Source organism: Felis catus, chromosome B4 (assembly GCF_018350175.1).
Source record: "Felis catus isolate Fca126 chromosome B4, F.catus_Fca126_mat1.0, whole genome shotgun sequence".
Lineage (NCBI taxonomy): Eukaryota > Metazoa > Chordata > Mammalia > Carnivora > Felidae > Felis > Felis catus.
This window is the reverse complement of record NC_058374.1, coordinates 96,775,484-96,792,537: the sequence shown is the minus strand read 5'-3', so window position 1 is coordinate 96,792,537 and position 17,054 is coordinate 96,775,484. Positions and strand designations below refer to the sequence as shown.

The window sequence follows — 17,054 nt, the reverse complement described above, 5'->3', positions numbered from 1 at the left end:
ATTTTGTAATAATTCATGATTAAAATTGGATGAAGACCCATCTCCTACATTAGACAAGAGAGTAAATAAAGCACACCTTCCTCAGGTTACAACAGAACATCTGCTTTCCACCCTACGAAATTATAAGTAGATATTCCTTGACTTACAGCAAGGATTTTTATTAGCCTTCATTATCTGATAAGATCAAAAGACCTTAATGCCAAAGGTAAAAGGATGCCCTGATCAGGATTACCACTTGGTTTGTAAACCTTCAAAATGAAAGGATAATCAATTAGGAAGTAATCACTGCCTATCTTTACAATGGAAACATTTGAAAAATTCTAAATTGGATAAAGAACACTGTCACAAATACACTGAAACAAAGAAAAGAAAAAAATGTATTTTGACTCTTTCTCTCTTATAGAGCATCTTGCCTTAATTGACTTTTAGACACTTAACCTTAATTTACATAACTATCCCTCAGTCTCAGTTTCTTGAAGCTATTCCGAAAAACCTTCTGATCTGAATATAAGCTATCTTAGCTCTAAAGTTTATGGAAATGGTCACCTTTCTTTTAAAATTGCCTGATTGTCAGTGCTTCTGTCAGCAGTAATCCCCAGCCCAGACTTTAATGAAATGTTCCTCCCTTTCTCTAGGGCTTTGGATTGCTATTTGGCTATAATTAACTCTAGACTGACCAATGGCCAGTGAAGGAAGCAACTCACTCCCAGAAAAGGATTATTACAGCCATTATTTTGTTCTAAATACAGCTGCTCTATCTAGAAAATACAGAAAATACAAATTATTTATCTTGCTATGTTAATTTCAAATAACCAAGAAAGAGAAAGAGGCATAGAAAGATTGTTCCCTTTCACTGTAGCTACATAGAAGTTTAAGCCACAGGAGGAATAAAGGAAAACTCATAGTTTTTCAAGCCTGTCTAAACTCTAGTTGAGAGGAACTGGCATCAAACCTTCATTTGAAGTCCTATTGTAATTCAGCAAATCCTGTTGAACCTCCTTTCAAAATACATCAAAATTTGCCCACTTCTCTCCATCTCCACTGTCACCACTCTGGTCTGATACAACATTATTTCTCAGATTAATGCAGTAGCCTCTCTCTGCTTTGGGCTTGGACCCAGCCCTTCCCCCAACGTTCTACATGATGCACACAATGCAATCCCTTAAAAATGTAAGCCATGCTGGACCATGCCTGCTATGGACTGAATTGTATCCCCTCCAAATTCATATGTTGAAGCCTTAACTCCCCATGTGATGGTATTTGGAGATGAGGCCTCAGGAAGGAAGATAATTCCATTTAGATGAGGTCATGAGAGTGGGGCTTTCATGATAGGGCAGTGCCTTTTAATAGAAGAAACACCAGAGAGCTTGTTGTTTCCCTCTGCTGTGTGAAAACACAGCAAGAAGGTGCCCATCTGCAAGCGAGGAGGAGAGTTCTCACCAGCATTGACTGGACAGGTGCCTGATCTCAGATTTCTAGCCTGCAGAACTGTGAGAAAATAAATTTGGGTTGTTTCAACCCAACTAGTCTATGGGTTTTGTTATGGCAGCCTAAGCAGACTAAAGTAATGCCTCTGCTCAGAATAAAAGTATGTCCCTTTCAGTGGCCAACCAACAAGTTCCTTCACAACCTGGCCCCATTTCCTTGTAGACTTCATCTTCCCCCACCCGCAGTCTCACTCACTTTGCTCCAGGCACACCGATCTCCTTGCTATTCTTTTTAAGTTTATTTATTTATTTGAGAGAGAGAAAGAATACACATGTGCAAGTGGGGGAGGGGCACAGAGAGAAGAAGAGAAAATCCCAAGCAGGCCCCACACTATCAGCATGGAGACCGACACAGGTCTTGAACTCATGAACTATGAAATCATGACCTGAACCAAAATCAGGAGTCGGATGCTTAACCAACTGAGCCATCTAGGCACCCCTCTTTACTATTTCTTCAACAAGTCAGACATCCTTCTCCTCAGGATACCCTCACTCTTTCAAATTTTGAATCAGGTATCCCCATTTCAGCAAGGCATCCCCTGACCATCTACCTTATTTAAAACTACAACCCACCATTTCTGATACTCTTCTCTGCCTTATTTTCCCTATAGCAGTTATCACATAAATTTTTTTATTTACTTTTGAGAGAGAGAGAGTGAGAGACAGAAAGTGAGCAGAGGAGGGGCAGAGAGAGGGGAAGAAGAGACCTGAAGGGGGCTCTGTGCTGATAGCAGACAGCCCTGTGCAGGGCTGAAACTCACAAACTGTGAGATCATGACCTGAGCTGAGGTTAGACACTTAACCAACTGAGCCACAAAGGTGCTCCTAGCAGTTATCACTTTTTAACACTATATATTTATCTACTGTCTACCTCTCTTCTTTACTAAAATATAAGCTCAATGAGGACAGGGATTGATGTTTCTTCTTAACTGCTGATTCTCTAGTACCTAATAAAACAATGTCTAATATATAGTAGATAGGCAACAATGTTGTCAAATTCCTGAATAAATGTTTTCATCTCAGCCAACAACAAGAGGGAAAAGAGCTGGTAGACAACTAAATAGTTATTTCATTTTTAGATTGCAGAATCCTTCCAGGTGCAAAGTATAGCTTCTTAATAGCCTCCTTGCTTTAGGATTGCTATGATAATAAACCAAAAGTTCAATACTTCTAGATATCAACTCACCCATTTTTCACCAACAACTTCCTTTACATGAATCCTTAATGAGAAAATGGCTGCAGCTTCAGTTAACTCATCTTTCACCCCTTCCACTTATATTTACAAAAAAAGAACTTCCTTAGAAGTTTATAAGATATATCACCATTATTTCTTTGTTTACTCTACTAAAAAATAAATTATATTTTATTTGATTCACAAAGCAGCCAAAGCTTTCCCTTCTCTCCTTCTCCAACGTGGTGAAGAAGGTTAAAACAGGAAGAAACTAGAGATTACTTATTCACTCAACAAGAATTTATGAAGTGCCTACCTTGGGCCACACACTGCTCTAGGCAGAGAGAATAGAGCTGTGAACAGACAAAAATGTCTGCTCTCATAGAGCTTACATTTGGGGCAGTGGCAGGGGATACTTGGAGACAGATAAGAAATAAGACATAAATATATGCCAAGGGAAATAATAAAAAGTGCTATGGAGAAAAGTAAATTAGGGAAGAGAGATAGGAAATAATTAGCAAGGCTGCATTTTAAATAGAAGGGTCAAAGAAGACCTCACTGGGAAAGGTGGTATTTGGGCTGTGTATGTATCTGAAGGAAAAGTGTTCCAGGCTTAGGACGGAATGAGTGCAGAGGCCTAAGGCTGCTGCATGTTTGGTACATTGGAGAAACAGCAAGGAAGGTGCTGCAGCTGAAACAGAGAGAATGAGTAAGAGAGAAGTAGGAGATGAGTCAGAGTAGTAGCAATGGGCCTGATCCTCATGGGTCTTGCAGGACAAAGCAAAAGTTCTGGATTCTACTCTATAATTAATGAGAAGCCATTGGAATATTTGAGTAGGAGCGCAACATCATCAGACAAGCCCAATCCTTCATAAGAACCTGGTAGATTCAAATATGTCATGTTCTCACACCCCTTGACCCAGATAAGAAAGCATCGTGGCTGGAATGAGAGTAGCTGTGGACATGGTAACAAGTGATCAGATTCTGAGTACATGCAGAATATGGAACCAGAAAAGCATTTATTGATGGTTTGGGCATGTAACATGAGAAAAAAATATTATAATTCCAGTCATTTTTTTTACATAACCAACTTTTGAAGGAATAAAATTGCCCTCTCCTAAGATAGGAAAGACGATGAAAGGAACAAGATAGTGGTATAAGATCTGTAGCTCCAATTTGAACACATTAAGTTCAGATCCTCATTAGGCATCCAAATGTAGATGTCAGACAGCCAGTAGAATGATGAAATTTGGAGCGGAGAAGAGAACCAGGCTGGATCTGTAAATTTGGAAATCATAACCATCAAACTGTAGTATTTAAACCTATGAGGCTGTGGCACAAAAACAGACACATAGACCAATGGAATAGAATAGAAACCCCAGAACTAGACCCACAAACGTATGGCCAACTCATCTTTGACAAAGCAGGAAAGAACATCCAATGGAAAAAAGACAGTCTCTTTAACAAATGGTGCTGGCAGAACTGGACAGCAACATGCAGAAGGATGAAACTAGACCACTTTCTCACGCCATTCACAAAAATAAACTCAAAATGGATAAAGGACCTGAATGTGAGACAGGAAACCATCAAAACCTTAGAGGAGAAAGCAGGAAAAGACCTCTCTGACCTCAGCCGTAGCAATCTCTTACTCGACACATCCCCAAAGGCAAGGGAATTAAAAGCAAAAGTGAATTACTGGGACCTTATGAAGATAAAAAGCTTCTGCACAGCAAAGGAAACAACCAACAAAACTAAAAGGCAACCAACGGAATGGGAAAAGATATTTGCAAATGACATATCGGACAAAGGGCTAGTATCCAAAATCTATAAAGAGCTCACCAAACTCCACACCCGAAAAACAAATAACCCAGTGAAGAAATGGGCAGAAAACATGAACAGACACTTCTCTAAAGAAGACATCCAGATGGCCAACAGGCACATGAAAAGATGTTCAACATCGCTCCTTATAAGGGAAATACAAATCAAAACCACACTCAGATATCACCTCACGCCAGTCAGAGTGGCCAAAATGAACAAATCAGGAGACTATAGATGCTGGAGAGGATGTGGAGAAACAGGAACCCTCTTGCACTGTTGGTGGGAATGCAAATTGGTGCAGCTGCTCTGGAAAGCAGTGTGGAGGTTCCTCAGAAAATTAAAAATAGACCTACCCTATGACCCAGCAATAGCACTGCTAGGAATTTATCCAAGGGATACAGGAGTACTGATGCATAGGGCCACTTGTACCCCAATGTTCATAGCAGCACTCTCAACAATAGCCAAATTATGGAAAGAGCCTAAATGTCCATCAACTGATGAATGGATAGAGAAATTGTGGTTTATATACACAATGGAATACTACGTGGCAATGAGAAAAAATGAAATATGGCCTTTTGTAGCAACGTGGATGGAACTGGAGAGTGTGATGCTAAGTGAAATAAGCCATACAGAGAAAGACAGATACCATATGGTTTCACTCTTATGTGAATCCTGAGAAACTTAACAGAAACCCATGGGGGAGGGGAAGGAAAAAAAAAAGAGGTTAGAGTGGGAGAGAGCCAAAGCATGGGAGACTGTTAAAAACTGAGAACAAACTGAGGGTTGATGGGGGGTGGGAGGGAGGGGAGGGTGGGTGATGGGTATTGAGGAGGGCACCTTTTGGGATGAGCACTGGGTGTTGTATGGAAACCAATTTGACAATAAATTTCATATATTAAAAAAAATACAACATATTACCTATAAAAAAATAAAAAATAAAAAAATAAAATAAAATAAAATAAAATAAAAACAAAAACAAAAACAAAATAATAAACCTATGAGGCTGGATGAGGTCACCAGCAACATAGATAGCAAAGATAAAAGGTCCAAAATCTGAGTCCTGAGACACTCCAATATGAATCAGCTGGAGAGGGGGATAGAGGGAAAAAACGGACTTGGAAAGAATGGCCAGTGATTTGGTAATAAATAAATAAATAAATAAATAAATAAATAAATAAAATAAAATAAAATAAAATAAAATAAAACAGGAAAATGTGTTATCCTAAAAGACAAGAGAAAACTGTTTCAAGACATTGGAGAGAACAACTGTCAGATACTGCCGACAGCTCAAGAGGAGGACTTAGAATTGGCCGCTGGGTTTAGCAATGTGGAGCCATTTTGAATCTGACAGGAGCAGTTTTAGTACAGTGTTAGGGCAAAAGCCTGATGGAGAGGGTATCCAAGAGGCAAGGGAAAGAGAGAAATCAGAGTCAGTGTAGATGGACAACACTTTCAAGCAGTTTAGCTGTAAAAGGGAAGAGAGAATGGTGTAGTAGCTGGAGTGAGGGTGTGTGGTGTGTGATTAAGTTGAGGGAAACAGCACCATATTTTAATTCTGATGGGGGGAGATCCAATAGAGAAAACTGAAGATTCAGGAGTGGGAAGGGAAGACTGCTGAAGTGATGTCCTTGAGCAGGTGAGGGAGGATGCACAAAGGAGGAGGTGTCCAATGCCGGAACACCACTTGACCCATACTAATAGAAAAGAATGCAGAGTGTATGGCACAAGGCCCAGGCAATGACTACATATGAAAACACTGGAAGGAGCTATTTCCTAATTTAATGACCAAGCTTTAAGAGCCAACTACCTCTGTCAGAAAATGTACAACAATGTCTTGGAGGTCTCTTTGTAAACACGCCCTGATCAAATTAAGCACTTTCTAAAACTGCACCTATTTTCAGGATAAGCAATCCTTCACAATCCCTGAAAATCAGTGAGAATATACTTAGGACTAAATCCAAAGTTGTGAAGGTTTGAAATTCTTAAAACTGGAAAAGTAAGAAGGAGGGTAGTAAGCAAATAGAGCAAAGAACAAGCTAGCAACATAATTAAAAAAACATCTCTTCAACTAGATTTTAAGCTTCTAGTGGAAGAAGGCATTTATTGTCATTGCTGAATACAGTGTACATAGTAACTACTCAACAAATGCTTGTTGAATTAATTAGTTAATTCAGTTCTATAGTCGGTTTGTGTCGCATTAAATTCTCCACTCAGCGTACCGTGGTTTGCTAGTTTACAGCAGTAATAATCTCATGCATCATTCCCACTAAAATGCACTGTTTTCATTGATTTCTTTCTTCTTTACTGTTCTGTTTATTTCTCTCTTTTTTTGCACTAGTTATTAAATATCACAAACATTGAGTGTCTATACATGTTTTGTTTGTTAGTACAGTCTTGGAAGTATATAGCATCTAATAGCAGCAAAATAGCTTAACAAGAACAATTAAGTGGCCGTATTATGGAATAATTAATGAAGGGGAAAATGCTTGTTAAATTGTGTTAAAATAACTGTAATATATTGAAGTAACTGTGTCCATTTTAATAGGATTTGGTGTTGTTTTACTACACATGGCTGTCAGAGTGAGGATTAGGAATATATGAAAAATATTTTCCTTTGAAAGAAACGATAACTGCTCTTTCGGTTTATGAACAAATCATCATATGAAGAGTTTTTCAGAAATAAATTAGTTTTATAAAATAGGGAGAGACTATTTGATTCTAAATAGGGGGGAAGGATAGCCATTTGAGGAAATTCATTTCTCTATACTACCTGGTAAATCAGAAGGCAAAGTACTGTCTCATCTGATCCCTTAACAATGTACTAGAATGTTAATCCACAGGGACGGCCTTACATTAGTTTCCATCAAGAAACCATAATATTAAATAGATCCAGTATAAATTCGAATATTTTTAGGAATTCTGGTTGAAAAAAGCATCTTGGGAGTAAATTGACATTATGCATAATTAGACCAGACTATACATAGAGACCCCAGTATTAAAAGCAGTATTACTTGAACCAACAAGACATATGTATAGTATTCAATGCCTACCTAAGCAAAAGCAAGATTAGAAAAAAGTCATACTTTAAAAAAAATGAAGTCTCAAATAATAACTGAAGTGTGAGATGCAAAACTAAGATGGAAACAGTATTATATAATTATCGCTTCAAGTTAGAAACAACAAACATATCACAACTTAAAGAAAAAAGATGCATAACCACAGAGAGTGAAATACTTAGCGGTCAGTGCAAACATTTTATGAACGAAAAATCTCCCAAGCTTCACTACTTGCAAATAGCCCATCATCATCATCATCATCACCACCACCACCAACCCCACTATAATAAAAAAGGGAATATATCTGTGATAGCTTAAACAAAACTCAATCATTCAAGCTAGCTGCTTCTATTCATGAACTTCAATAGGGCAATTTATCCCATAAGTTATCCCATAACTTATCTCATTATAGAAAAAAAATAGACTATCAACACGATACATAAAGCCCATGGGATCCAAGGGCTTTCCCTACTACACATTTCTCAAAATGATATCTACCCTTTCTTCTCCACCTCCAATTAAATGTGTTTCTTTTTTCAGGACTCAAGTAAATATAAAGCTTCTTTTTATGTGCATTTCATGCCTACAGCATTGTGCAGTGATCCCACATTCTTAACTTAACATGGTACTATATTTTTGTCCTACAAAATTTCGGTGTTTGATTATATTCTGTATTGTGTGAGTCTCTAATCCATTAATTTCAGTAAATATTGTATTATCTCCTCAACAAAACCACAATCTCCTTGAGGCCAGAAATTCTTGTTACAAAATACCTGTGGCTCCTTCTACAATCACAGCAGGTAATGAATTCTTCATAAAAGTACAGTGTACTGAAAAGAAGCAATCAAGCAAACTCCCTTACAAAACTTATTGATTTACAAATTACAAAGTAGCAGCAAAAGGAAACTAAAAACTATCTGCCATAATTAATTGAAATATAAATAGGATGAATAACAAAATACTGTAATACAAATCTGAGTCACTTTATCTGCTACCTAATTAACTTATAAAGCAGCTATGATGAAAAACTATTTAAAATATTCAAATACAGAGTGGGGGGATGGGTGAAATATAAGACGGGGATTAATGCACTTGAAGTGATGAGCACTGGGTGATGTATGAAAGTGCTGAATCACTATATTGTATACCAGAAACTAATATAACTACTCTATGTTAATTACACTGGAATTAAAATAAAAGAAAATGATACAGTATTCAAATAGATCTTCTAGTTGATGAAATTATGAGTTATAAAACATGTACTTCTTTAATTTTTTTAAGTCTCCAAATTTTCTACAAGGACCATATATTACTTTTAATATCAATATGAAATTAATAAAAATATGTATTACATTATCCCTCTAGTAATCAGATTATCTAGTTTATTAAGGTGACCCATATTTAATTCTCTGGATCTTCAACATTTCTAGAATCTGTTTGAGCAGAATTTCAAGATTCTGGAGACACACAGCCTGGACTTGAATTATAAATCCTCTAATTCCTGCTGTGTGAACTGAGTACATTACTTAGTCACTTAGTGCCTAAATTTCCTCACCTGGAAAATGAGAAAATAACAGGTACTACCTCAAAGGCTATGGAAAAGATTAAATGGGTTAGAATGTACAAAGTCCTTAAGAATGGCCTATAGTTTATAAATATAAATCCATTTGGTTTTGTAGCTGTGGTCAATGTTCTTGAGATTAGAGGACAGATAGCTTAATTCTTTATATGTCTACAAAAATCTTGTTGTAAAGTAAACCTCTATGCCTTTGAGAGTTTTAGGGAAAATGGGACACACGGTTATAGAAAGGCTTCTGGTATTGTATCCTCTGCTTACAACCCAATACCAAGCAAGAGAAAATCTCTACAAACTTCATACAATTAAGGTTTCATTATCTAACTTAGAGATTTTAAAAACAAATCATCATACAGTATACACTGGCTGCCTATTTTGGCTCAAAATGTTAAAGGAATATCTTTGTGCAACAAGGAGAATAAATTACTGTCCTAACAACAAGCATCAGAATTCCTCTTAGGGAGCCATTCTGATAAACTACTTGGAGTGGAAACTCAAATCCTTGGAGAGGATCTAGCATGAGATGATGCCACAGTGGAGAAAGTGAAACTATTCAGCACTAAGAATGAAAAAGAACTTGGGTAGAGAGAAGATATCGCAGGTTTATGACAGAACAGCAAAGTGACTTTTAAGAAAAGATCCAATATTATACTTTACGGGTTTGTTGCATTTCATTTTGCTTCTTGCGGTGTAATGGCCTAGCGTGCACACATGCGCACATCACCTCCAAAGCTTCAGTAGTGTCAGGTTACCTGGAGGAGAGTTTTCTTACTTGTTTTGATTTTCAGTTTTCTAATGCAAATCAAAGAGAGGCAAGTTCCATGTCTCCCTTGATACGGTTTGGGACAGGGTCAGATCTGCAAGGTAAGGGGCTACCAGTTCACAGAAACAGCTCTTATCCAGAGGTGAGCAGTACTAGATAGAACACAAACATTTCTCCCTTCTCCTCTATTCCAAGACACTCCCCACTGGGAATTTTCAGAAGTACCAATCTGTGGTCTAAACTCACTGTCTCTAGTCACTGTATCCCCTCCCAGTTCCACCCCCATTTGTTCTTGAACACACTTCTCTGGCCTTTGCCCTGAAACTGCTCTTGTCAAGATCACTATGACCTTCACATGGCGAGCACCAATAAATGGTCAATTCTCAGTGCCCATCCAACTTGAGTTACCACAATTTAACATCTGGTCACTTTTGAAATTCTTCATTAGATGGTCAGAAATACTACAGATACATGTTTTCTTAGTTTCTCAACCAGTTGCTCCTTCTCTGAAGTCTTTACTGGATCCTAATGTCCCTATCCTCTGAATACTGCATCAGCCCCTCCTTGTTTCTATTCTCTTTTCTATCTGCTCTCACAGCCCTGGTAAGTCCATATAGCCTCACCACTTTCTATATCATCATATGCTGGCAAATGGATATGTGGAGCCAGATTACTCACCCAAACATCATATTGATAAGTTCAACTGCCTATGTGAGTTCCTTTCAAGACATCAAGGTGCCACCTGAATGGTTAATAGACATATCAGTCTCAAAAATTATCCCCTTCCACAATTGTTCTGTCTCAGCAAAAGGCAATTCCATCCTTATTCTCAGGCCAAAAACAAAACAAACAAACAAACAAACAAACAAAAAAAAAACCTTGGAGCTGTCCTTGGTACCTCTCTCTCACATCCCACATTTTCTTCATCTGCAAATATTTCCATGTTTTCAATATATATCCAGAATTGTACCACTTCCAACTACCTCACAGTTAGCATCTTAGTCCAAGCCATAATCATTTTTTTTCCTGAATTTTGCTGGAGCCTCTTAACTGTTTTTCATGCTCCACACTTTGCCACTAATCAGGGTCTCAGTTTCAGCACTATTGACATTTGGAGCTAGTATTATTGTGGAGGCTGCTGAGTGCATGATAGGATTTTCAGCAGTACTACCCACTAAACACAAGTAGCACACACTCCCCCACCACCCACCTTGAGTTGTGACAAACAAAATGTCTCCAGATATTGCTAAGTGCCTCAATTAACCCCTGATTAAGAACAATTGCCCTATAGTGTATTTTCTTTTTTTTAATGTTTATTTATTTATTTATTTATTTTGAGAGAGAGAGAGAGAGAGAGAGAGAGAGAGAGAGAGAGAGAATCTTAAGCAGGCTCTGCACTGTCAGCACAGAGCCCGACTCAGGGCTTGATCTCACGAATTATGAAATCATGACCTGAGCTGAAGTCAAGAGTCTGATGCTTAATCAACTGTACCACCCAGGCATCCTGCCCTACAGTGTATTTTCAAACTAGGTGCATAGCTCACCCTTTTTTGACAGAAGCCAGATTATGTAATACGTCTGCTCAAAACTGACCAATAGATTTCCATCTCACCCAGGAAAAAAAGAAGAAGAAAAGAAGAAAAGAAAAGAAAAGAAAAAAGAAAAGAAAAGAAAAGAAAAGAAAAGAAAAGAAAAGAAAAGAAAAGAAAAGAAAAGAAAAGAGAAGGCCAGAATCCTTACCATGACCTGCTGGCTATACATCATCTTTTCCACATCCATTACTCCTTCCTTGACCTCATCTCCTATTTCACACCCATTTACTCACTCTGTTTCAGTCATACTTGCCTTTTGCCTATTCCTGAAATATACCACCAAGCTCCCCTCTCAAGATCTGGGCAATTTGTTACCTCTGCCTCTATGCCTATATATCCTTGTCCCACAATATCATTTGGCTTGTTCCTTTACTCCCTTAAGTGATTTGCTCCAAAGTCAATTTCCCAATGAAACCTTCTGTATTTACTCATTTTAAAATTTCAGCCACCTTCCCGTGCCTCATCTTCCTCCCACTCTTCTTTTCCCTCCATTCTAGCATTATTTTTAATGGCATTTATCTCCATCTGATATGCTATATGTGTTAATAATTGCTTTAATGTCTGTCTTTACCCAACAGGATGTAAGCCCCAGGAGGAAAGGGATTTTTGCCTTTTTCATTCACTGCTGTATCCCCATAACATAGAAAAGTGTGGGTGGGAAGCACTCAATAAGTGCTTATTAAATAAATAAGGAAAGGAAGAAAAGAGGGAGGGAAAGAATGAAGGACAGAAGATGGAAGGAAAGATAGAAGTGGGGAGGGAGAGAGAAAACCATCTTTGATAGATCTGAAGGGTCAAGGCAGACACAGTTCATCTCTAGGACACATCCACATGTACCATTAACAAAGACTGAGTTGGTTTCCATAGAATTTATTTAATCATTATATACAATGGGAACTAAGGATCTGTCAAAATGCTTCTGTGCTTAGAAATTTTATATAGGGAGTATTTAGAAAGCATACATATAAATCCATTAATACACAGCTCTAAATATCTATAGATATATAAATAAGTAGAATTTTAAAAGGAATTTTATAAAGTGCCATAGACCATGGTAACTCCCCTACATACATAAAAAGGAGTGTGCTGGGGTAAGTCAAATAATTCAATTATATACACCATAAGGAGCTTAACAAGTAATAGTAACAGTGAACAAAGCTCTTTTCTACCAGATGAAAGCCTGCATGGTTCAATTGTGAGTGAAAGAGAGGAACAGAAATGCTTCCTGCTGCAAGCTGACAGTTACATGGAACCCCCTGAAGTTATAAATTGAGTTCCTCTACTAATTACTGGTCTGAAGGGGACAAAGATCCACATTTTATTTCTCTTGCTGAACTTGCAACATAAGCACTTGTGAATTTTACATTAGGGTCAAGCTGGGAGGTTCCCAGCCGGTTTTACCTGGAGTAGAGAACAGTGTCACCTCCCATGCAAATGAGGTCAGATAGTCCTTCCTGCATTGGGTGCCTACCAGGGAGATTTCAGTGTAACAGATGCTAATAGGAAGTTGATGTAGAGGAGGGGAGAGGGAAAGAAGGAAAAAAAAGAAACTAAACTAAACTAAATATAGATCCTATTTGAAATAAAATTTTGTTTAGAAATTTGAAATAAAATCTTATAGATTCTAAGAGCACATCTTTCAGAAAGAACTCCGAATTTTGTAATATCATTCCTTAAAATTGTATGCCACACCAATTTAGTAACAATATCAACTATTTCATCTACTTCCTAAACAACTCATTGTAAGGCCAATAAAGCTACGCAGCAGGCAGGTACTTTAATAAAATAGACCCAGTTCTCCAGAGAGAGGAACCTGTGGTTCAAATGCTAACACTTTTGATCAGGTAAGCACTTTATTCTTACCAATAGCAATCACTTTTATGTGGATGCTGATCGAAATGTTCTTGAGAAGGAAAATAAAATGGGCAGGGGCTGGGGCGGGGCGACAAAATACTGCTATGATGTAACATTTCAAAACAGGTTTTCTGAGAAGGAAAAATAACTACAGCATTTCTAATGGGTATACGTACCCTTTCTAACTTCCTGGAAAGTCACAGTTCACTCCCCTGAAAAAGCGGTAGCTTCATTCGAATTTGGATAACAAAATTCACTCATTTATTCACTCAACAAATGATTACTGAACATATTATCTTTGTAAAAGGAAGTAAGAATATTGGTGGTGAACACAATCTCCATTATACAGTTTCCCTTCTCTTCCATTATACAGTTTTTATTCTACCTACTATACCTGTACTGACATATGACTAGACAAAAATAATGTGAGGGACAATTACTACATTGAGATCCAACATCTGAGAATTAGGAAAAAGAAAATAATCAGAGTGTCTTCTCAGTGTAAAATATTGAAGAGTTCTGGGAGTCATCAAGATTTAACTTGAAATCCCAGCTCCTCCACTTATTGGCTGCCTGGATGAATGAAATATTCCCTGGATGTCAAGTCCCTTGGGTGGAAAATGTTCTAACAGTACCTACCCATCCAGTAGCCATGAGGATTAAATGAGATGCTGGCAAGCACCTCTCCACAGTACATATTCAACAAATTATAGCTACGTGGTTATCTTTTGGAAACCTAAACTTACACAATGCCTTTCTTAATCCCTATGAAGACTTCTTGGCAAGACCTAAGAAACAATAGGTTTTATTTTACCTCTTCAGAAGAAATTAGTTTTCTCATGCTCATCTTCTCTAACGTATTACTCTTGGAATTTTCACATCTGAAATAAATGCACGAAGAAAAATTTGCACCTTCAAGGATCCCTTCCAATAAAATAACCATGAAAATACTTACCTAGTTTTGGCAAGGAGTAGGGCACTTTAAAGTAGTCTTCATAAAATTCTATTAATCTCTTTGTTATATGGAGAGCATAGTCCCCAGATCCTCTTCTGATAGCATCAGGTCTTGCATATAATCGTACCTAATTAAAAATATATATAAAAGCTACATTAGCCTTTTGGTATTCAAGTTTTATCTTCCCTGCATATATGAATCTGCACAAATCACTTTGAATACTACAAATATTAAACAGTATTCTTATTCATATATCAAAGCACGCTGTAGCTGAAAGAACCAAACTTGAACAATTAAAGTAACCAAGTTGAGCAAGTCACAATTTCCTTGCTTTACAAGATGACATAGAGAAGATTTATACACCTTGCATCAAAATAAATATTCGAGTTATCACTTACATGTGCTTGCTGGAGATATGAAGGTACGGTGGATTAGTATAATGGTTCCCTGACAATGCTGTAAGTAGGCAGGATATGGTAGCTCCGCAGGAAAGAAAATTCATGGTTTGTTAAAGACACATTGCATCAAGCTTTGGAAGTATCACCAGGCTGAACAAAATATAATTTGTGCTTCCTTCTTTTCTTTGGAACCAACTGTCCTTATCCCCAGTATGCAAAGTAGGAATCGCAAACTTTTCATGTACATAAATAATCGCCATGCTGGAAGGCCGTCTGCAACGGCTCCCAGCTTCAAAACCAGCTGAAGTGTTTCCTATCTCTAACACAATTCGGATACTTAATATTGATTTTTAAATCAAGCATTGTATATTATCTAGTCCTCGGCCAAACAGAAGCCTGAGGCAAATAACATAAAACTGAACAAAACTAACAATTGTACAGAAAAGGTTAAAATGAGATTAGTTTTCATAAAGATTTCATAAAGCTATCCAGCATCTTTCTTTCCAAAGGCTAAATCTGTTTTTCACAGATGTGGCCCCTAATCCTCATATCAATTCTGTGAATAAGATATACGTGTATTTGTGGAGCAGTAGAGAAGACAGCAGGCTGGGAGTTGGGTGTTCGTCCTGCTCTGCCACTAAGCAAGCTGGGGGATATTGAACAAATTACTTAACCTCTTTGGGCCTCAAGTGTTCTCACTTATAAAATGAAGGTGTTGACTAAAGTGCTTTTAAGTTTTAAAACACATTACTTCCAATCCTATTTTATAGATAGAGGAGTTTGTGTTCTTCTCAAATTACTAAAAAAAAAAAAAAAAAAAAAAAAAGATAAATAAATGGTTTGCTGAGTATGTGGAAATGGATATTTATATTCAACAGGAAGACAAAAGAAAGTGACACTCAATCATATAAAAATTGATTATACAATTAACTGTCATCCTCACTTAAGGAGAGAACAGAGATGTATATAAACAAAAAAAGTAGAAAGTTAAGAAAAATGCATCCCGACTTGATATTAGAAAGACCTGTAATTCAATAAGATATTTACTAAATTCAATGACAATTATTTACTGAAATAGTGAAGCTACTTCTCAACCCAACAACGAAATCAAATATCAAACTTGGTTCACAGTCACCTACAGTTTTGGTTGGCAGTAATATAAAACCAAAAACTCTCAGGAGGAACTGACTACATCAGCACAACTTAAGACTCTTAGAGAGATAGTGAATATGATTCCCTGACCCTGACTCAACTCACTATAAACATGTACTGCCTTAAGTAAAGCTCCCAATAAGCAGACTCTAAGGAAAGAGGGAGCATACAAGTCATCTGCTAAGGAAGTGTTCTTAGGAGAAACCTACGAGAGAACAAGGAAGTGAGATAAGGGAGGCTAATAAGCCAAGCAAATGTGTGTGCAATTTGAGGTAAAGTCTTGGCCTCGGCCTGATCCCACAGGGAGCTCTAGAGTATAAATTGCAATTGCAAGTTTGCACTGCATTGAGGCATGATAGTTAGACCGCCATACTCTTATATTCAGTCATCAGATACTGGTTAGCAAGGAGAAGGCATAAAATCCCAAGAACTTATTCTTGGAGCATCTATGTGATGCAGCTCCAGTGGCCCAAAGATCGTCCTTCAGAAAAGATATTAGGTGTCAACTACTAGGAGCAGAGCAATGAAGAGCTGGGGGATAGACATATCAAACAGGAAAGGAGATCTGGTCTGTGCATCATGGGCATACATCACAGCCAGTAATCATTCATTCACGCAGTCATTCACTCCACAAATATTTATTTGGCATCTAATTCGCACCAAGGCCTGGACAAAGGATTTTTAACTTAGTGATGAAGAAGACATGTTTTCTAACCAGAGATGGTACAAAGCATTTTGAGAAAAAAACCAATGAAGATGGAATGCCCATCTTCAAAGAGCTTCCCATGTATTGGGTAGGTTAGATAATAACAACAGATAATGATACATGCCATATGAATAGGAAACTAAAATAAGAAAGTATTCTGGGGAAGAGTAGATAGCTTTAAGAAGGTTCAAGGTGAAATAAATAGTAATCCATGTTGAAACCATAACCAGGACCACTGCAAAATGATGCAGCAAAAGGTCACTGATTTTACTCCCAGGAAGCATCATTGATTTTGGTAGAAACACAGGCATTCCTGTCAATCAACTCTACCAGTTAGTCAAGCTATCTGTAGGCCCAGACAGGAGAAACACAATTAAATCAATCTGGTTGTCAAGAGTTGATGGAAATAATCCAATCTGAGTGAGAAGATAAAACATACGCAGGCTACGCATGGTGACTACATTTGCTCATTCAAACATTTATTGCACACCTGCTGTGTTCCAGGTATTATACTAAGGAATAGAAA

At 37.5% G+C, this 17,054-nt stretch overlaps 1 protein-coding gene across 1 annotated transcript in view; it reads right to left on the bottom strand.

Moving 5' to 3' along the window:
* Positions 1-17,054, bottom strand: part of TRHDE (thyrotropin releasing hormone degrading enzyme) — a 387,195-nt gene that overhangs the window by 259,028 nt on the left and 111,113 nt on the right. The window contains exon 3 of the mRNA XM_011284128.4: positions 14,273-14,399. Within this exon, the coding sequence (XP_011282430.3) occupies positions 14,273-14,399 (127 nt within the window). The remainder of the gene's footprint in view (positions 1-14,272; positions 14,400-17,054) is intronic.